The sequence below is a fragment of the Perna viridis genome, chromosome 1 (assembly GCF_037379345.1).
Source record: "Perna viridis isolate PV_CMFRI_1.1 ecotype Kerala chromosome 1, ASM3737934v1, whole genome shotgun sequence".
NCBI classification, from domain to species: Eukaryota; Metazoa; Mollusca; class Bivalvia; order Mytilida; family Mytilidae; genus Perna; species Perna viridis.
Genome location: NC_142445.1, coordinates 33,785,160 through 33,809,044, shown reverse-complemented (window position 1 = coordinate 33,809,044; position 23,885 = coordinate 33,785,160). Strand labels below are relative to the sequence as shown.

Sequence of the window (23,885 nt, the reverse complement as noted above, 5' to 3'; positions counted from 1 at the left end):
TAACTTGAAAGATGACGAAACAGGGACATTTCATAGACAAGTTAATAAGAAAGCACTCTTTGACCTTTGACCTTCGATGCAAATGTAAGTTCACATGGAACAAAGATCATTGATGATCTCTACAACTTCCGGTTCTCAAAGTATATATTTAAAAAAGACTTTAGTATGAAATGTCACATAAATCAAAGATCATTCATCGGTTGATTGATTGTTGGGGTTTAACGCCTGAGCAGCAATATTTCAGCCATATTCAGGCGATGAACATGAAATGGATGACAAAATGAACATGAATTGATGATGATGATATGAAAAATGGGATGGGACACAGATATAATAAGGTCGACAAATTTTGATTGCCACTAGAAATAGGAAGGGATGGGTAGGGTCGGGCAATTTAGCCTCCTGTGGCGGAGCTGAAAAGTTCCTACTCCTATCAAATACCACAGCAGAGTCCTTTAACGTGCGAGAAACGTGGCATCTTTCCTAACACGGTACACCACTATGGTTTGCAGTCAGGTTTTCCGTATTATAGCCTGACGACCCTAGTATGTAACATGTTTGGGTTACTCCATTCCACCACATGGGGCACACAACCCAGTTGATCTGTGGGCAGAGCCCCTAGTCTCGGCTATGATTCTGGGCACTATATAGTCGCTGTTTACGAAAAGCTGAGCGCTGTTGCGGTCCTATTCTTTTGACACCCGGACCCGCACGGGGCCAAAGATCATTGATGAAGGTCCCATGTCTCCCACAACAAAATACATTTTTACGTTTATTCATTATCTCTTCTGCTTGTGTACCTGTTTTCAGATTGATCTTATCTATTATGGTTTTCAAGATATGAGCGATTGAAAGATATTGTTTTCAAGGGACATAACTCTTAAAGATGATAAAGAAAACCTTAGCAGGGTCATTTTCTAACAGAACATGTCGACATCTTACATGTTCACCAAATATGATCACGATATCATGAAAACTGTGTTTGGGGACCATGTTGAAAAAACGCAAAATAGGGAGATAACTTCTACAACGGATAATGGAATTCTTGATAGGGTCATCTTCTTAAAGTCCTAAATGAGCTCTATCTATGGTCCAAATTCGGTAATGATATCTTGAAAGATGAATAGGTGGACCATGTCAAATAAAATTTTGCAAATGACGAAAGAATAAAAAAAAACTAGTATTTCAATTGTTTGTTAAACAATAGAAAGGTCTTTCCCTGGAAAACTATCTTTTTATGATAAAACGTAAAGACATGTTGTTTGATACATAACATGCTGCCCTGTACAAAGGTTTGTTCTTTTTTTGCACTTGGTAACCTAGTCAAATGCAATTATCGATGTTTCCATCATGATTTTTGATGACCTTTCTGTAGATATACAAGAACCGTACATTTTGCACTTATTAACCCCATTTGGGTTCTTTTTCTGTATAAAAAAATTGATATTTGAGATGTATTCGTTGTATTCAATTACGATTTTTTTAATATTAGAAAATCATATTGTAATATTAAAAATGTGACTGATTTTGCAATATTGCAAAGCGATTTTTAATACAAATGTATTACAAATTCATTTTCTAATAATACAAATTTAGTAATTTTATGGTTTTATGGCCGTCTTCATGAACTCGTGGATCGTTATGGTGTATTCATCAGCACCATGAAAACTGATGTATTCAACGGGTCATAGTTTTCCTTTCCTCGTTTGTCTACCCCGGACTTGACTTTTTATGAGCAACTCGGCGGGTGTTTCTAGAAAAGCAGAGGACGCTTACCCTACCGGTGCACCTGGTCCATGCTCCCAGTTTTTAGTGGAGTCCGAGTTGCTCATTTACTTTCGTTACTTTGTATGTATGATTTTAGTTACTTTATGTTCTTTGTTGTGAATGACTGTTTTCCATGTCTGGTCTTTGTCCCTGGATTGCATTCTTTTGATTACCGCTATAACCTTCGTTCCCTTGATTACTCTTGTAATACTAGAAAATTAATTTTTAATATTACTAAATGAATTTCTAATATTAGAAAAATGATTTTTTAATATAAGAAACTGATTTTCTAATATCAAAAATGTATGTTTTCTAATATTACAAAATAAGTGTTTTCTTTTTTTAATATTACAAATTTATTTTCTAATATTACAAATTCATTTCTAATTGAGGCCCTACATGGAAAAGACCTTATTGTTTTTCTAATGTTTTTTTTTCATTCTTTCGTCATTTGCAAAATTTTCTTTGACATAATTCCATTATCCATTGTAGAAGTTGTCGCCCTTTTGTCGGCGTTTTTTCAACATGGTCCCCCGAACTCATTTTTCAGGATATCATAACCATATTTGGTGAACATGTAGATGTCATCATGTTCAATTAGGAAATGATTTTGCTAAGGATTTCATTATCATCTTTAAAAGTTATGTCCCTTTAAAACAATTTCTTTCAATCCCTAATATCTTGAAGACCATAATAGATAGAATAAATTTGGAAACGGTTTCATGAACATAAGCAGACGACCAAATTAATAAAGATGATTTTGTATTTTGTTATCAAACCATACGGGAGTTATATCCCTTAAATTTATTATAATAAAGTTTAAAAATTTATATTTCGAGAACCGCAAGTTGTAGAGACATGGGACCTTCATCAATGATCTTTAAATCCATGTGACCTTTCATTTGCATCCAAGGTCAAAGGTCACAGAGTGCTAGTTTTTTTCCCTTCCAACAGTTACTTTGACACGGCTTTGTTTCGTCATCTTTTAAGATACAAAATTTGGACCATCGATAGATCTCATATAGGACTTTCACAGGATAACCCCATGAAGAATTTCATCATCCATTGTAGAAGTTATCTCCCGCTTATTAGGGTCTTGTCAACATGGTCTCCTGAACTCATTTTTCAGGATATCATTATCATACTTGGTGAACATGTAGATGTCATCGTGTTCTATCAGAAAATGACCCTGCTAAGGATATTATTATCATCTTTAAGAGTTATGTCCTCTTAGAACAATTTCTTTTAATTGCTCATATCTTGAAAACCATAATAGATAGCATCAATCAAAAACTGTTTCATGTACACAACAAGAAGACTTTAAGGAATAAATATAAACATGTATTTCATTGTCAAACCATATAGGAGTTATTTCCCGTGAAATATCATACTTAATTTTTTAAAATTAATATTTCGAGAACCGAAGTTGTAGAAACATGGGACCTTCAATAATGATCTTTGGTCCATGTGACCTTTCATTTGCATCCAAGGTCAAAGGTCATAGAGTGCTAGAAAGCTTTCTCACTGCAAACTACATGCCTTGATATTAAGAAAACGATAAGAGATAAGTGCTCACATACAGGTATGAAATGACCCTCTTGAAAAGCCCTACATTTTGAGACAAAATTTACATCTATCAGACCGTCTGTTCAAAAGTTATGACAATTTAAATGTTTTACAGAATCCAGTTTGTGACATTGACATAAATTTATGACCTTGACCTTTTTTTAAAGGTCAAGTAATCCTAAGATGTATGGTGGTAGTTTCATGTTTCTGGTTCTGGAGTTTGTTATTGCATCATATTTTATTAATCAGTGTGCTCAAAATGAGCTCTGCAATTGCCCATATTGTTTTGTAATTATATTGCATATGTTCTGTAGATTATTATACATATTTGAGATATCTATTCTAGTTTTGGATCTATTGAAATTTTAGTTTTTTCAGAGCCGGAGTATATATTTCAAAATCCTATGGAAAGTCAGTAATCCCAAAATAATCATTTGCCATTATTTTTAGTTCACCCAAAACGAAAGATTAAAAAATGAAATTTTAAACACCGGAAAGAAGACTCTCGTAGAGGCCAGCCCCCTGGACAGAATATGGGGCATAGGATTAGAAGCACATGACGAAAGAGCATGGAGCAAACGGACATGGCGAGGGAAAAACCTCTTAGGATATGCACTGACCAGAGTACGGGATGAAATAAGGCAATGCGAGGAATCCAAATATTTCGACACATATGTTGGTCAATTAGGAACTGGTGAACAACCTATTTCAGTAAAGCCGGATAATACATCCATGAAAAAGATATCAAAGAAAGATTTGAATCCCAATAAACAAGGCAAAACTTCTGATAAAAAGCAGGATCGCTGGGGTTACAAACGAAATCAGAAAAAGATGAAAGAGTTGGACACAACCCAACGTCAGATGGAGAGATGTAGTGAAGAGAGAAAAGTAGACGGAAAACGAGAGGCATGCAATTCTTCTGAAGAAAGAACAGAAAAAAACATTGAGTTTAACAGAAATAAAAATGGAAACAAGGAAGGGAGAATCAACAGGGCAAACAAAAGGCTCAAAATAAGTAGGGAACATCCAGAATTTGTTTTCTTTTGGGGAAAAGAATATGTCTACAGTCAATGGCACAAATCAGAGTTCGTGGCTGACGGAAAGACATTCACTTGTACAGAACAGTTTATGATGTATCAAAAAGCTAGTAAGTTTACTTAATTATAGTACCAAGTCTCACGATAGTCTACTGATAGACTTTATTTACCGAAATGCTTTTAAAATATAAACTTTCGTTTGTGTTATGCATGCACATAACTTTAACCTATTTATTGCACTCTCTCTGAAGACAAAGTTCATATTTACGTCATAAAACTTTGTATTACACATTTACCATAATATACTTATCGATTACACACTTCCGTGCAGAATTTCAACATGATAATGGTAACAACAAAATTACCGAACAAAAATCCGATCCATAATCAAGTCAAGTCCAAATAAATCTGACAATTAAAATAATATATAAATATATAATAAAATTAAAATAAAATAAACACCACCGCGGCAGCTGGTACCGATTCATAGATAGTTATTAATGAATGTACGAGAAAAAGTAAGATATTCGGTTAGTAAACCCAGTGACTTGATATTTTGAAACAGTCATGTTTAATGATGAAGAAGTGGCCAAAAAAGTGATGGGGACGAGTGACCCCCGAGAGCAGAAGAAACTTGGACGTCAAGTAAAGAATTTCAATAAGAAACGCTGGAATGAAAGTTGTTTTGACATAGTAAAAAGAGGAAACTTCGAAAAAGTAAATATCTTTTTATTTACTTGTAGCTTATTTTGTTTAATTTGTTATAATATATTCAATCGAAACAAATTGACATTGACGGATCCTGAGTTTAAGGTAAGGGGACCCAAAAAAGATTTCTTGACAGGATCACCGGTGAGGTTCACGAAGTTAGTGTTGTTCATGATTTAACACACACAATTTGTCAACATTTTTTTTCTAAGGGGGGAGAAGGGCGGGGCACCGCCTCCTGGATCCGCCATTGTTTGAGTTCGACCCATTGATAGTTTCACATCCTTAGCCGTATATTGTACATCAAACGAAATAACACCCACTCATTATTGTTCATCAAATATGAATACATTAATATTTAAGAAGATCGTCTTAAAAAGTGCATGCTGTAGTGATATCTTTTAGATTTCTATGTTCTCATCTAGATAGAGAGAACGTATCATACCGAAACATTATGAATGTATACTAATACTTTAATTATACCCCCTGTAAACGAACTTTGGGATATATAGGTTACACCCTGTTTGTCCGTCCGTCCGTTTGTCAAAACTATTTTCTTAACAGATTGTAGCATTGTTATGAAACAACTTTTTGGGTGTAATATAACCAAACGGAGATGTGCGTACTGCCAGGAATTATACCTCGAACAAAAATTGCAAAAATGAAGCCTGTTTTTAACAGAATATGGTCTCATGTGTTGTCGACAAGTCCCCCTCAACGACTGGCATGATTGTTATGAAACTTAATGGGGTTGTAGATTATCATATGGAGATGTGCATATTTTCAGGAATTTATGTTTGGACAAAAATTGTAGAAATGAGGGTTTTTCGAACTAACGCATTTTTCAGCAAAACTTTGTCCGATGCGTTGTTCACTACTTCTCCTTGACAACTTACAGGATTGAAATAAAACTCAATGGACATTTCACACTATCATATGGAGATGTGCATATTATCAAGAATTAGTCATACTCTGTTATTGTGTTGTCAACAAACAATAGTACTGATTTCTGTTTGGAGTTGGTGTTTTAGAAATCATGGTAGCAAATTGTGTGTCAAAAGTGCACAGTCTATCCACCATTAAATTATGCCAAATATGAATCGACACATCGGTCTCCAAATGTACAGGGTTCAACTGGCTGCGAAGAGTATTAGTCATGTTTGGGGACAATGAGTAGTTTCAGTTAAGTCTTAAATTATAATTGCTAATTGAAATCTTGAAGTTAAAGTAATGTATTTTTTAATTTACATCTTTCTCAAAAAATAACATCTGCATATCATCAATTTTAGTTCACCCAAAACGAAGAATTAAAAATGGAAATTCTGAGTACTGGAAAGAAAATATTAGTCGAAGCCAATCCTTACGATAAGATATGGGGTATCGGCTTGACAGCCGAGGATGAACGAGCATGGAGTAAAGAAACGTGGGAAGGAGATAATCTTTTAGGTTTTGCTTTAACGGAAGTACGTGATGATATAAGGAAAATAGAGAAATTAGATGGTGGTAAATCAGATGAAAACGTTGAATTCAAACAAAAAGAGAAGAACGAAAACTGTTCTACCTATGCAAAATCTATTACGAACAAAGTTTGCGGTACTGAAGAAAAATCAATCGATGCTACTCAAGAACAACCACCTAATTCAGAACATGCGGATGCGAAGGAAACGATGAAAGATACTCTGTCTGAAAGTAGCCATGAAAACAGTACAACAAAAAATTATGAGAATGGAGCAAGATATTTCGAAGCCAACCCAAAGCAAGCAAGTGCCATTGAAAATATCAGTTATGCAGGTGCACTTAAAGGGACTAACACTGAGAATGCGAACAATATAACATCAAAAATTATAACAAAAATCGATAATGTTGCAAGCGATCATACAGAAATGAGAAGTCATAGTGCATCATCATGCAGGACCGACGAAAATAAAGAAATTATGGGTAAAGAAAACTTGTACGGAAATACAAAGGCCAATGAAAAAAAGGAGATAGATACAAATGAAATGAAAATAAACATCGCTCGCTCTGGCACTGCAAAGTACGAAACTGGTCCGGTCAACGAAAATGAAAATAAAACGGAGTTGGAGGAAAGGGAAGGAAATGAAAATGTTGAAAATAATAATAAGAAAAAAAGTAAAGAAAATCAAGAGATATTTGTTTAGCAAAATCTTATGGTAGCACAAAATGTATTGTTTTGTTTAAATAATTCCTTTACTATTATAAACATCGGTGAACTATAAATGAGGAAACTCCCTCCACCCCTGTTACTTATGGAAGGGGATATCCGCCATGAATATGTTCACGCGTTTCTTTGAACTTTGTCACTTTCTCATTTGTTCTCTGTATTTTCTTTCTTTGTTAATCGAAGATTGTTTAAATGTTAATTCGTGTAATGCATTTTTAGCACTGTAACTTGCAGTTTGTACGTATCTTTCTTAAAGTTTGCTTAATGTCGTTTCTTTTCATGTAGCATCTTTCTTTTACGTTTCTACAATTATTAATTTGTAAAATACTTCTTCTAAGTTTTCTAGTTTTCCAATATCTTTCTTTGTTGAAAGTCTTAAATCAGTGATTTATACAGGTTATATATTAATTAAAACACGTTTCTTTAAAAATCAACACGGTTACAAAGAACGCACTAACATTTGACAAATGAAGAATAAACATGTTACTCATGAGCGATTTTTCACCGGAAGATCGAAGGGTTGGTCTAGAAACAGGACAGTCATTTTCCGGTACATTTTTGGCTACAACTTTTGTTTCACTTAATGGCATTCAAAAAATAAGAGGATTTTTAAAGAAGGTTTTTTTTTGGAAAATGTCATATAATAAAGCGAAAATCATGACAGGACGAACTTTTGCTGACAAGAAAATTGCGATGAAAAGGGGGACATGTAGATGAATAAAATTCATTATTCATAAAATGTGTCATGTTTGACAAATAATGTTTACTTATTCTTAAAGCTTATACTAATAAGTACATTTCGATATTAAAATTATTTCATTTTGAGTCAGTTAAAGTAGAAAAATCTTGACAGGACGGACTTGTTCTGTGATACGTGATTTGTGTCGTTTTTTACGGGGGTACGGTAAGAAAACATCAAATATCTGGATTTTCAAATTGGTATCGGATGTGGGAACAAACAATGTTATTTTTTCTCTAAGTGATAAATGTCTGTCAAAAAAGTTTTACATTTTTTATAAAAAAAAATATTAAATTTTAGAAAGTTAAAGGGGAAATATCTTGACAGGATGGACTCTTTCTCTTACGTGATTTGTGCAGTTTTTTACGGGGGTATGGTAACAAAACATAAAATATATGAAATTTACTTAAGTCAGTCAAAAATATTTATCGGATTCTTGAAGCTGTTAATTTGTACTTCGTTTTGACATATAACCTATAACGACCTATAACATTAATATACATATATGCATTCCTTCCTGTTATTGGGTTAATTTGTGTTACCAAGTGATATCATGTTTTAAAAGATTAACTGAATATTAACTGTGTCAGTTAATTGTGTCTGGTGTAATTGTTTGATGTATATTTAAGTAGGACTGTCTTCGGTGCTATACCGTGTTTTTGTCAGGTTCGGCATCATCAATTATATAAAGCCTAGAGTATTTAATTTATGGGAAAGAATATTTCGATTTCTTTCCTTGTAACATAGGTGTCAGACAAGGAGAAAACTTGTCACCTATAGTCTTTTCAATACATGTCAATGATTTAGAAGACTTTTTCAGGAATCGAAACATTCATGGACTGAATTTTTTAACAGAAGAAATTGAAACTGAACTCTTTCATTTTTAAAATCTTTTCACTATATTATATGCTGACGACACGGTATTACCATCAGAATCAGGATCCGATCTACAAAAACAACTTTATGCACTTAATGATTATTGCACATTGTGGAAACTTAAAATTAATGTTAGCAAAAGTAGAATTGTTTTTTTTCAAAAGGCAAGATGTCTAAAAAAACTAAACTTTAAGTACAATGTTCAATGATGCATCTCTTGATACAGTTGATAGTTTAAATTATTTAGGAACATTGTTGTCAAGAACAGGTAGCTTTTCAAAAGCGAAGAAGGCAAGCGTAGAAAAGGCAAATCGAGCCACGTACGATGTCCAAAGTCAATTCCAGATTTTATGGTTTACGGTGAACTAGGCAGATATCCACTGGAAATATAAATTACACTGAGGGTCATTATCTTTTGGCTTAAATTAGTTACTGGAAAATCTGAAAAGCTACCTGAAATTTTGTGTAACTTTGCTCTTTAAAATAGGGCGATAGAATATTCTGGGTAAAAAAAAAGGTTAAATCAATACTGGATGAGTGTGGTTTGCTCTTTGTTTGGAACGAACAACACGAACCTAATGAATCTTGAATATTTTTGACAATTAAGCAAAGCCTTTTAGACCAGTTTCAACAGTCGTGGAACTCAAAAGTGAAAAACTCACCTGAATCTCTGATTTATAGATTGTACAATGAAGGTTTTGGAATTGAAAATTATTTCAGAATTTGAGATGACAAAAAATATATTACTCTTTGTAAATTTAGAACCTTGAATTATAACTTTCCCATTGAAAATGGGCGTTGGCAAAATATAAGTAGAGAAAATAGAAAATGTCTTTTATATAATTCGGGAGATATTGGGGATGAGTTCCATTATTTGTTTAAGTGCACATCGTTTGATAGTGACCGAAACGATCCTTCTCGTAGAAAAAATTAGTTAAAGACCAAATATTATTAAATCTAAAGCTTTGATGAATAGCTCATCACCTTCTGTGCTCAACAATTATGTAAACTTATGCGACAAATTACAAAGATGTTGTCTCCAAGGTAGTTCTCTAAATTTATGTATATAGGAATTCATTATGAATGTGACTCAATATTATTACTTCCAATACATGTACACTAATCAACTTCTTAGGTATATTTTGTATGTATGTAAATTGTATTGAATTTGTTCTCTGTACTATAGTATTATGGTGTTTGAGTAATAAACTATACATAGCATCTACACAAGATGTTTTGTTTGCAAACACTACAGCTTTTAACCCCATTTTTATAGTCACAACCTACCATGTTCTCAATACCATCGGCCTCACCACAATCTCAATTCATTTCTACAGTTGCAGTTTTTTATTTCACCTTACCTACTTGACCCATTAGTAATTTAGGAAACATCCTGAACTCTTCCTTTTCCAAACATGAAATCAAATGGTCTCTCATATATCCTTCTTCGTACTGAATATAAAGACCCCAGTGAAACCACTTATACAGAATTCAACCGTGTTTGTATTCGCATATAAACCACAATCAACTGAAATTAGATTGTTTATGAATTTCTGGTATTTTGACAAACCTCGTATTTTGTTACATGTATGAGTAAATCTGTAATAACTGGATTTCCTGAAAAAAAACTGTCAATTTATCAAATAAACTATCTAAAACATAAACATGTTTTTCTTTTTATCTGTTAAAACTGTTTCTGTTTCTGTGCGATGATCACTTTTGTTTTTCATTGTCAAACACTAGTGCCAGGCATGTGTCTTAGAAACCCGATTTCTGGGGAAACTGTTTTGTTAAAATTGAATGCATGTCTTAACGTTCCTACCCAAGGTATGTTTTGTGTTGAAATGTCTGCCTGGATATGGTTTCCGTTGTAATCGAGTTTCCTCTTTTTCATATGTAGTATAAGTTAAGCATGTGGTAATTCTTGACTGACATCTATACATGTACGTGTTTCATTCAGAGTGGAATCTTCCTGGATTGTCTGTAAATTAAATTGTAACTTTTTTCTTGCTACTGGATTAGATTTGTTGTTCTCTTTCTACTGCTAATAGGTGAAGATTGACAACGGTGTTTTTTCACAGGTTCAAGCCCTATGCGTTTTTTTTTCTGTTAGGATATGGAAACATGTTGTTGCAGCTGGACATTGACATGATTCTTTGGGATCTGTTGTGACACAATACTTACCACTTACTTCTAATTGTAAAATACTTCTTCTAATTTTGTTACTTGCTCATTTGTTCTATGCGTGTTCCTTCTTTATTAGTCGAAGATTGTTTAAATGTTTATTGGTGAAATACATTTTTAGCACTGTAACTTGCAGTTTATACCTATCTTTCTTTGATTAATTTCGTTTCTTTTCTGTAACATCTTTCTTGTACATATCTACAATTATTAATTTGTAAAATACTTCTTCCAACCCCGAAAGTAGTAGTTTTCCAACATTTTTCTTCGTTTAAAGTCTTAAATCAATGAATTATACAGGTTATATATAAATTAAAACATGTTTCTTTTAAAATCGACACGAGCGACACAGTTACAAAGTACGCACTAACATTTGACAAATTAAGAATAAACATGTTATCCATGAGTGATTTTTCACCGGAAGATCGAGGGGTTGGCATTTTCCGATACATTTTTGGCTATAACTTTTGCATTATTTAATGGTATATAAAAAAATTATAGGAGAATTTCTAAAGAAGAATCAAGTGCTTTTAACTGATTTAAAGGTTTTTTTTTTTGGAAAATGTCAAATAATAAAGCCAAAATCTTAACGGGACATACTTTTGCTGAGAAGAAATTGCGATGAAAAGGGGGACATGTTGATTAAAAGTTCATTATTCATAAAATGTGTCATGTTTGTCATTTAGTGCTTACTTATTCTTAAATCTTTTAATAAAATCTTGACAGGACGGCCAAGTTCTGTTACGTGACTTGTGTCGCGTTTTACGGGGGTACGATAATAAAACATCAAACATCTGGATTTTAATTCATGTCGGTCACAAATCTTTAACATAATCTTAAAGCTTAAACTTTTTGCTATATTTTTATGTATATGTTTTTCAAAAAATCTTACAGAACAAACTTTTTCTAACAGGAAATTATCAATTTGGTATCGGATGTGGTAACAAACGAAGTTATTTTTTTTCTAAGTTATAAATGTCCAAAATGTTTTCATATTCGTGAAGCCTTATTAAACGGTATATTTTGATATAAAAAATATTTTGAGAAAGTTAAAGGAGTAATATAATGACCGGACAGACTTTTAAGTTTTTAATTCGTGCTTCATTTTGATATATAGATATTTGAAATATTTTAGAGATAAATCCAAAATCTTGACAGGACGACTTTTTTTGGGGTGAAAAATCTTCATTTATCGACAATGTAATTAGACCTAGACCTATACATATGTATTCCTTTCTGTTATTGAGTTAATTTGTGTTACCAGTTAAATAAATTAAAGTTACATGTTGTTATAAATGGTTAACTGAATATAAATAGTGTCTGTTATAGTACGTGGACTGAGATACCCCCCCCCCAAATCATCAACCAAAATATGATTTTCAGGTACCCTTATACCTCCAATTTACGAATCTTTTTGTAGCAAAAAAATAAACTGAAGCATTTTGTATTTTTCAGCTTTCTTTGTATATCTCGTTGAGGCAAAAATTCATTTTTGTTTTTTTTTTATTCTTCGAACTTTTTCTTTCTACAAAATGATTTAAACTAACATATATATGCGATATCATGTAGCCCAATGTCTCAGCTTGACAATGATATTGAGAAAGTTGCGGAAACATTTGGGGTTTTCGGATAAAATGAAAACAAAATGTACCCCTACCCCACCGAAACATCGCTGAAATTGACATATTTTTCCATATCAAAACCCTTAGAGTATTTATGCTGCAGTAAAAAAAATGGCTTATTTGGCATTTACGGTTCAGTATTATCACAATTAACACTTTTGGGGTTCTTTTGATGAATTTTTTCGATTTTGGTGGTAAGAATTTATCCAAAAAATCGAAAATGGGATTTTCGATTTTTCCGTTAAAAGTCACATATTTTCGACTCTACAAGCTATTCATTTGTTCAACTGAAACGTCTCTAATTTGGTATATAATAATATAATAATTCGATAGATAATTTAATTTTCTACATAAATAAACCACGAAAATCTAATTTTCAAAAATAGCTTTAAAAAAATGTTAAAAATAGTACCCCTATCCCTAGAAAACTCAATATCAAACAGAATTCTCTTTCACATCATGTATACCGACTCTGTATAACTCATATTTAAGGCATTAATAATTAAGAAAATGAAGTACCAAACATATCTGATTCATGCACTTAGATTTTCATTTTGGGGTTACAATTACTGTAAAATCGTAAAAAGAGGAATTTTCAGATTTTCAGAATATCACCCGTGTTTTCCATTTTTTCTCAAAATATCATACTTTAAACAAGCTTTTATGTGATACTTTATGTTAGCATAGTGTCTCACCATCCAAATGAGCTAAAATGTTCATTTTTGGCATATAATGTATATATGTGCTATTGTTTCAGTTATCAATGTATCAAACATTTCTTCCCACTTAAATCTGCCTATATGTGAAAGAAAATGACCGTTTATAGCATACACGAATGTACATAATGTCTATCTGGCATTTATTATGGATATCTTCTTGTATCAATCATATTGTCAAGCAAATATGCTTAAATTGTCCCGAAAACAACAAAATATTAAACAGGGAAATTGAATAAAACATATTATCACGCATTTTAGCACGTAAATTGTATATTTTTTGTTTAAAATATCAATGTTTTAACATGACTTGATTTTGTTTGTTATCATTATATTATTATAAATATAAGTTTCAAAGAAGCATCTACAATGAATAATTGGCATACATGTGTTCAACACCATTTAAAACATGCTAATCTACCACGTAGGAATCGTGGCTTTTCACGGGAATTTTAGTGGGTATGGGGTACCATTCCTTTGCCTTAATGGCTTGGAAAACGTTAAATCACTTAGATGCTACATAAATGTGATTGAATATACAAAAGCTTGTTTGAACTAGGGTACTTGAAAAAATTGCCAAATACCGGTAAAATGGAAGGAAATATGAATTTCGGAATATTCCCTTTTTGATGAAAAAAATCATTATTGTCATATTGAAACACATTTTACAAAACCATGAAAGCTAATACATTCTTATAGGCTTGTCTGGCACAGGTAACTATCACCTAAAAACGAATTTTAACGAGCAGTTATTTCGAGTGACGAATTAGTTATTCCTAAAATGCTAAAATGCACCTTCTGACATAATAGAATACATAAAAAAAGAGCCTCAAATCTATGAATGGTCTTCCTTAAATCAAGCGGAGCATGAGTTAGGGGTGAAAAATGGCATGTAAGGCTGAGGAAAATTTATCAGACACATCGCACGTACAGGAAAAAAAAATCTCTCTCTCTCTGGATACGCAAACTAGGTACTGCAATACCTTACGGATGCAATGACAATATCAAAAGTATAGGAAACCTTTCAAGCCAATATAACAATAAAATAAATGTGATGAATTTATTTGACAAAAATCCAAGACGGAAAAGAAGTCATGGCCATCGCCACTATACGTCACCTAAGTTACACGATATCTCCATAGATGGTCTCCTTCCTTTCATACAAAAACCTCTTGGACTTCATCACATTAGAACCAAACTTTATTCTATACCTCTCACTCTACTACACTCCCTTTACAAAACAAGTCTTGACACTCCTGTTTCTGACCCCACCTCATCATTATACAGACTTGTTGCCATCATTTTGGATATTGGTTTCCACAGACTCTTTAAACCAGTTTGTGTGAAAAGTCAAGATGAAGAAAAACGATCATTTCTTCCACTACCGTTTGTCAACAAAGGTATAGATGCAATTAATTTGGCTAACATACTCCATCACAAAAATGTTACCAACAAAATTCCCCCATATTTCAAAGACAAATCCATACCAATTATTTCATATTCCTATACTTCACCCATCGCATCCAAAATTTTCAATTATAAAAGGCTATTGCAGAACCTCGAGATTAAGGACTTCAAGGCTAAACCACCTGACTGTTCTTGCAAAACCTCTCCATTCAAATATGGTCCTTCTGGTCATGTCGTTACGGGAGATTTAACCATTATCGAAAACGAATCTCTGCGTAATATCCTTTCTAAAGATCCCAAGTACCGTGAACCACGCTCCATAAATTGGAATTATAACTCTAAAGTCCTTATGGATGCCGTGGAGGACTATGCAAGAAAATGGATAAAACGAGAACAAGAAGACATTGATTCTGTGTCAGAGTGGTTAAATGCCGTGAGGTCTTTAATTTTGAAACGAATGAAAGTTTTAAGTAGGTCAATGAGTGCCAATGCTACATCAGTTTTCAAAGACCCCGATGTAGCAAAAACATTATCTACTATACATGACAAATATGTTGTCGTACCAGCAGACAACGCCCAAAACAACACTGTTTTACAACAAACGTTTTACATCTAATGTTTATTATCAGAGGTAGAAGTAGAAAAAAAAATAGCAGTGATAAGACCTATACTGCTACCACACTCTCCAAAGAAGAGATTGTGGAAAACCATAAATCTGTGCTATCCTCTTTTGGTCTCTCTACCAAGGACGATGATTGTGATTTACCATCTATGTACTGGATTCCTAAACTCCATAAGAATCCATACAAACAACGTTTCATAGCTGGATCTGAAAAATGTACCATCAAACCTCTTTAAAAACTTTTAACTTCTATACTCACAACTGTCAAAGAGGGTCTGCAGTCCTACCACAACACTTGTTACTCCCGTAATGGTATTAATTCAATGTGGATTCTGAAAAATTCGAAAGATCTTGTGGAAACTATTAGTTCAAGATTATTATCTGAATATAATAGCATTAAAATCTAGGACTTTTCAACACTGTATACTTCTATTCCCCATACTCAGTTAAAATCCCGACTTAAAAACATTATACATCGTTGTTTTTCCAAAAAAGATGGTACATCGAAATACAAATAAATAGTTCTTGCTAGGGATTCCTCATACTTTGTAAGAAATAATTCAAAATCATCTTCCAAATATACAGAGGAAGATGTTTACAAAATGCTGTTTTAATCGACAACATATTTGTACAGTGTGGTGGACGTGTTTTTCAACAAACGGTCGGCATTCCAATGGGAACAAATTGTGCTCCTTTACTTGCTGACCTATTCCTTCACTCTTATGAGGCTGACTTTATAGTTGATCTGATCAGAAAGAAAGAATATCGTTTGGCTAGATCCTTCAATCTCAGTTTCCGCTATATAGATGATGTATTATCTTTAAACAATCCTAATTTCGGGGATTTGATACATCGCATCTACCCAAAAGAACTTGAGATACTACAGACACTGTGAAGTCAGCCTCATATCTTGACCTACACTTAGAAATCGATGGTAAAGGAAAACTATTGATCAAACTTTACGACAAACGTGATGACTTCATTCAGAATTGTCAACTTTCCTTTCATCTGTGGCAACATCCCTTCAGCACCTGTGTATGGAGTGTTCATATCACAACTCATTCGTTATGCCAGAGCTTGCCGAAACTACGCAGACTTTTTGTATCGCACTAGAACTCTAACACATAGGCTTCTGGAACAGGGTTATGTTGCTACAAGATTGAAGTCATCACTACAGAAGTTTTGTGGTCGTCATCATGAACTCGTGGATCGTTATGGTGTATCCATCTGCACCATGAAAACTGATTTATTCAACCGGTCATAGTTTTCCTTTCGTCGTTTATGACGATAAATATGAAATTTATTTATGACGATAAATGAAGAAAAGTTCGTCCTGTCAAGATTTTGAATTTATTTCTAATTTAATTTCAAATATCTATACATCAAAATGTAGCAAAAAGTATACGCTTTAAGAATATGATAAATATTTTCGACAGACATTAAACAAATTTCCGATATTTATGTTTTTTATCGTACCCACGTAAAAAACGACACAAATCACGCAATAGAACAAGTCCGTCCTGTCAAGATTTTCCCACTTTAACTAACTCAAAATGAAATAATTTTTATATCAAAATGTGCCTATTACTATAAGTTTCAAGAATAAGTAAACATAATAACTGACACAACTGCATCACCGGGATTGTTTTTACGAAGTACGACCATAAGTTTGTCTACCCCGGACTTGACTTTTTATGAGCAACTCGGCGGGTGTTTATAGAAAAGCAGAGGACGCTTACCCTACCGGTGCACCTGGTCCATGGTCCCAGTTTTTAGTGGAGTCCGAGTTGCTCATTTGCTTTTGTTACTTTGTATGTATGATTTTAGTTACTGTATGTTCTTTGTTGTGTATGTCTGTTTTCCATGTCGGGTCTTTGTCCCCTGGATTACATTCTTTTGATTACCGCTATAACCTTGGTTCCCTTGATTACTCTTCAATTCTATTTCTTCCAATGCATGTATACTAACTAACTTCTTATGCATATTATGTATCTATGCAAATTGTATTGAATTTGTTCTCTGTACCATAGCATTATGGTATTTGAGTAATACAATATACATAGCATAGATCTGCACAAGATTTGTTTCTCCAAACACTACAGCTCTTAACTCCATTTTTATAGTCACAACCTACCATGTACTAAATGCTATGGGCCTTACCACAATTACAATTCATTTTTACAGTTGCAGTTTTTGATTTTACCATACCTTCCTGGTTTGTCTCTAAATTAAATTGTAACTTTTTTCTTGATACCGGAGTAGATTTACTTGTTCTCTTTCTACTGTATTTGATAGTAAGTGAAGACTGACAACGGTTATTTTTTCAACGGGTTCATATCCTCTGCGGCGTTTTGCTGTTAGGATATGGAGGCATGTTGTTGTAGATGACATGATTCATTGTGAATTGTTGTGACACAATACTTACCACTTCTACCTTGAACAATAAAGGCACCCCGAGTGGGTACAATGTGCATGTTGACTACTTAATGCAGGAGGGAATTGATGATTCTGGGAGGAGAGACAACTTTTTCCTGTACGCGAGATGTGTCTGATAAATTTTCCTCAGCCTTACATGTCATTTTTCATTCCCCAACTCATGCTTTGCTTGATTTAAGGAAGACCATTCATAGATTTGAGGCTCTTTGTTATGTATTCTATTATGTCGAAGGTGCAATAATTCCTTTAGGAACAACTAATTCGTCACTCGAAATAGCTGCTCTAGAAAACTCGTTTTAGGTGATACATGTAGTTACCTGTGCTAGACAAGCCTCTAAGAATCTCATAGTTTTCAAAGTTTCGTAATAACTGGTAACCGAGAGCAAGCATGTTAACAGACAAGTTCCTGCCATTCATTCTCTTGTTTCAAAACAACATTATAGCTCTCTGATATTTTTTGTTACACCATAGTATGGATCATAGAGTCCATCAAATTGGTCCAAAATCCATTTACCTGCATGATTAATTATGAATTAGATTAACAAGGTGTGATATTTTTAGGAGCCAGTTAATGGTGATTAGAGATAGTTAATCCAATTAAGGCAGATTACAAAGAATATTTACAATTAGTTCGACCTGAGAAGATATCTGCTCATAAAACTACTGTTGTAAGACTGATTAAGATTCTATATAAAAAAATACCTCCAAATTCTATTTTATTGTAAAATATATGATATTTTTGCACATGCTTTTTGTAAGTTCATCCATTTTCATCTATATTTTCTTTTGAATAATAATATTTAATATTTAAGTAAGAATATGATTGTCCAGCTCCGTGATAAATACATTTTAGTAAATCCGTATTTTTATGGTGTCGGAACGTGTTGTACATAATTTATGTTCTTGATGATTGGAGTGCGTAAAAGATGACGCAATAAAAAATAAAATCGAGAAGTTGAAAATAGTATTTCGTTGAATGCTAACTCGCTCTATAAGTTCCCCGAGTTGAAGCCAACTCTGTAACATTATCTACATTAATTTTCATAAAGTTCTAAGCTTAATTATGTCGATAAATGAAGTTTTAGTCCTGTCGAGATCTTGGATTTAATTCTAAATCAATTTTAAATACCAAAAAGCACTTTTATTCTTCTTTAGAAATCATTTCAAATTTTTGAATGCCATTAAATAAAACAAAAGTTATAGCCAAAAATGTACCGGAAATGCCCGTCCTGTTTTTATACCAACCCCTCGATCTTCCGGCGAAAAATCAATCATGAGTAACATGTTTATTCTTCATTCGTCAAATGTAAGTGCATTCTTTGTAACTGTGTCGATCGTGTCGATTTTAAATGAAACGTGTTTTCATTTATATATAACCTATATAAATCACTGATTTAAAACTTTCAACAAAGAAAGATAGTGAAAAACTACGACTTTCAGGGTTAGAAGAAGTATATTAAAAATTAATAATTGTTGAAATGTAAAAGAACAGTGGGAATGCCACGCTGACAGGAGAGTTCCACTTATTGGTCACGCGGGAAACGGGAAATATGGTAATTTTCGTTTTGAGTTTTGTTGTAAAGAAACCGGAAGTGAACATGCTTGCTTAAAAAAGCATAAAATAAACACTTTTAAAAAATAAATGTTTTTCATACTTAAGATATGTTTTAGAGCAAAAACTGAACCTAAAGTTGCAACGATTTGTCTGGACGATCTTTCCAAAAAGGGGGACGTGATTATTTTCTTTCAAGTTAGGAATACCCCTGGGCTATATTTTACTGACACAATGGCATCCCCTGCCTTCTGATTGGTCAAAAATGTGATTTTATGATAGGAATGACGCAGAGCTTTCTGAAAATACCAAATACTACCCATCATAGAATTTATAAGTCTCGTTCTAGTTTCAGTTTTCCTTCCGGAATATTAGATGTAGAACGTATTGAAAGCCAGTCTGCATTTTATTGTTCACTTCCGGGAAATGAAAACGCTGTATTACTATGCAAAATCTTCTATTTCTATGCTTTTCTTAACATTTTTATTCAGTAGAACTAGATATTTGTCATTTTTTATCAGTATTTTTTCACAAAAATATATTTTGCTTTTAACATTGAAATCAATGCAATGTTAATAACGAATCTCTATGCATTTGAATGGGAGATGAGGACCCATTCTCATGAAATCACGGAGTCTCGTGACGAAACTTACATACCCTATTCTATGTGAAGCGTAGTAAATAAAGTTGTTGAAAATATGGAAGTTGAGGGGGAAAATCGACATTTTGCGGCTGTTTTGCAGCGATTGCAAAGCAAAGATGAAGTAATGGTATATTCCACGCCTTCAATATGATTGACGAACATTAAGCAGGCTGATTTTTGTGTCCCCTAGACGATGTTACAAACGATTTGAAGCTATGAAGAAAGATACATGTTGTGAGTGTGACGTACAAATGATACCAAGCCCAAAGCCCAATAGCTCATCATATGTTTCATGATCTTTTTTTTTCGCTATCATAATCAGCTTCCTTTATGTAATTCATTCTCGATTGAATCGTATTTTTTTCTTCTTCAATCTTGAAGGACATGAACGTGAACATTTATTTCTTTTTATAAATTTGGGGTGGGGGGGGGGGGTCTTTTGCGGCGATCTCTGTGAATCGCTAAAAAACGCTGGTTGTTTTGTCCAGTTAAATTATTAAACAACCGTCTGATATTTTTGAAAGCTAGGTCTGCATTACAAATACACCTGTAATATATGAAAATCGTAAAAAATGCACTTTTAAAAAGAAAATGTGGGAAGTAGGTTGTACTGGAGCTGTAGATCCAGAGATTTACAAAATTAAAGAGGACCTTTTTTCTTCCTTCATTGTATTTCTTCATTATACATTGAGATATCAGAATATGCCCATCCTCAATTTAAATGGATGATGCTTTTTAATTCCTGTCCATCTGCATGACCAAATCAGAACTTTCAAAACATGAACTAAATATTTTCGAAAAACCAACACACACACACACACACACACACACACACACACACACACACACAAAGAATATGAGCACTTGTTGACATCCAACTGTACTGTAGAAATTTGTCATTCTTATATATTTTTTGTTATTATGCATATAAAACTACTGCATAATTACCTTTTATCAGTCAATAGATACTTTTTCTACTAATATATGGAATTTAATTCTACTAATATATGGAATTTAAAGATACATGTATTACACAGTTAGACATAAATTTTCAGTACATAAGAAAGGGAAATAATTTTCTGTAAAGGACTTTCTTGGATATTTGTTCCTTCCAATGTAGGTCAATATTTGTAATAAATACAAGATATCAAAATATATTAGTTCTATATAAAATGTAATGTATAACTGTCAAATTGGTGAAATATTTAGACAGAGTATGTTTATTCTTGCAGGAAAGTGAATTCTCTTTGTGAGAGGGATAGCTACTCTTCAACAATTATTTTGATCTGTTGGCATGTAGCATCAATACCAGAAACCTCAAATTGACAAAGACCACATAGATGTAAAAAAAACACAAATAATTAAGGTTGACTTGTGCATACATGTACATTTGTATTTGAAAAACAGCATTCAGCATTCATACATGATAAGAAGTGCTTCAATGTCAGAAACTTGAAATATGGACTTGTGTGATTAACAAAAACAAACTGACACAGATTTCTGTTCTAAAGCCGAAAATACAGCCATGAATCTGTATTAAATCTTAGCATGTGGAACCTGAGCGAACTACAACTGCTTCTTTCCAATTTAAAATTGGAGATCCTAATAATTTCCTTAAATTAACTTTTGTTTTATCTTGTTCTTAAATATTCATGTTACAAACGAGGAAATACTTCATGGCAAGTATTGAATTTTTATACACGAGACTTCAATACATTTGTAATTTCATTGTTTTAACAAATGATTACACATACATATTTATAAGTGGTGAAGTGTTGTCCAAAATATCTTGAAATGAAAAAAATCTACAACTTTTTGACAGGTATTTTTTTTCTTATAGCTTACTTCTGTTAATTTTATGTTCTATTTAAACTGGTTGTTTAATGAAAATAACTGATAATATATTAAGATTGTCATGGTATACAAATGTAAAGATATACTTATATTTCCTTATCCTTTTCTATTACCGCTGTAACCTTGGTTACCCCTTGATTACTACTATTGATTATTATTGTGATATATATAATTGTTAATGGGTGAACAGTTCTATAACCAGGTTTTTTTTTCATGCCAGTTCAGGAACAGTGTAACTTGACCTTTTTTTTTATAGTATGTCTATCGCTGGTTTGAGTGAATGATTTTGAGTTCTCACCATTGAGTAAAAACAGCCAACACATAGCTATTTTTTCTGAAAAAAAAATGCAATTACAATAATCCCATCTGTCAGATTTTATTTTAAATAGTGTGCTAATGCATGTTCATGTTCATAAAACATTTTAGTAAAACAGAAATATATTAGCAAAATAAAATAAATACAAGCTGAATGTTTTGTCCTGGATTTCTATGGTATTAAAGAAGCCGTCAGCCAACAGAATCACAAATATCCACCTTTTGTGTACAAAGAAAGATGGAAACCAGTTAAATACCAAAAATACTACTGTCAACAATCAGTTGTCCGATTTACATCAAAGAAAAACAAACAAAAAAAATGAGCTCGTCCATCGTGCCAAGCCGTCAAAATGGCCGTCAAAATCTTAGTTATATTTCAGTCATGTTTTGAGTTAAATAGAATTATGATGGGTGTTTCTGGAATTGAGAGACTACATACACATCTTCCCGTCCTACTTATGGTCGTACTTTGTAAAAACAATCCCGGGGATGCAATTGTGTTAGTTATTTCGAACAGTGGTATTGACACGCCATATTTTTTCCTTAACTCTCACCCACGAAGTACCTGACTATCCAGGTAAATTTTAAAGAAAGTGGGGATAGAAAAACGTTGACAGTATGTCAGTCACCTCGAACAATATGTTTTCTTATACAATTCGGTTTATCTGGATCTAAGTTCTCATAATTTATGACAAAACAACACAATTATCAGAGCCGCAAGATGTAAACAAAGATCAACTGCCAAGACGATACTAGCGCCACCACGAAAGAATCGGTGACGGGCTGTTCTTTCCAGTGGACAAAAAAATGACTACTTTTCTACCTCCACCGAACGCTGCGCTCCGACTGAGAAAGCCGTAACAGAAAAAGAAACGACATTAACACACCGTACAACCACTTTGTATCATTTCGATCAACAGCAGCATGATTCGTTCAACATTGTTTGTTTACCTGTGACATGTGCATTGTCGTTGGTATCTTTATTATTTACTTTTAATATGAAAGTTATGAATTGGGTTTTGAGTTAGAATGATGATTTTATGTTGTTTTAGTCATGCATCGTTTAATTTTATTCATCATTGACCTTTTCTTTGTTTTTTGGTCTCTTTTCTTCTGAAAAATCCGTACAAAATTCTACTTGGTGACATCAATCGACCATATTACAAAACGTGGTAGTTTTTTTACTAGTCAATCCAGATTAATTTTAAAGCCTTATATATAAGCTTTATTTTGATGTATGAAACATCGCTCCACATCCAACTGTTTTTGTGCAATTCATTCTTATTCTACCGCTCGTGTGAAATACATGATACGATCAACGTCTTTATGACGATAAATATGAAATTTATTTATGACGATAAATGAAGAAAAGTTCGTCCTGTCAAGATTTTGAATTTATTTCTAATTTAATTTCAAATATCTATACATCACAATGTAGCAAAAAGTATACGCTTTAAGAATATGATAAATATTTTCGACAGACATTAAACAAATTTCCGATATTTTATGTTTTTTATCGTACCCACGTAAAAAACGACACAAATCACGCAATAGAACAAGTCCGTCCTGTCAAGATTTTCCCACTTTAACTAACTCAAAATGAAATAATTTTTATATCAAAATGTGCCTGTTACTATAAGTTTCAAGAATAAGTAAACATAA

General features: G+C 33.0%; 2 protein-coding genes across 3 annotated transcripts in view; one reads left to right on the top strand and one right to left on the bottom strand.

Moving 5' to 3' along the window:
* LOC148628462 (uncharacterized) overlaps positions 1 to 22,378 on the top strand; it is a 35,930-nt gene extending 13,552 nt beyond the window's left edge. Inside the window, exons 3-7 of one of the 2 annotated variants that reach the window (XM_088587905.1) lie at positions 3,784 to 4,480; positions 4,936 to 5,087; positions 6,368 to 19,412; positions 20,155 to 20,288; positions 21,287 to 22,378. In XM_088587905.1, coding sequence (XP_088444031.1) covers positions 3,784 to 4,480; positions 4,936 to 5,087; positions 6,368 to 7,237 — 1,719 coding nt within the window. In that variant the 3' untranslated portion in view covers positions 7,238 to 19,412; positions 20,155 to 20,288; positions 21,287 to 22,378. The remainder of the gene's footprint in view (positions 1 to 3,783; positions 4,481 to 4,935; positions 5,088 to 6,367; positions 19,413 to 20,154; positions 20,289 to 21,286) is intronic. The other variant, XM_088587896.1, reaches the window with a different exon arrangement.
* Positions 22,105 to 23,885, bottom strand: part of LOC148628461 (uncharacterized) — a 34,014-nt gene continuing 32,233 nt past the window's right edge. Inside the window, exon 4 of the mRNA XM_088587926.1 lies at positions 22,105 to 22,242. Coding sequence (XP_088444052.1) covers positions 22,234 to 22,242 — 9 coding nt within the window. The 3' untranslated portion in view covers positions 22,105 to 22,233. The remainder of the gene's footprint in view (positions 22,243 to 23,885) is intronic.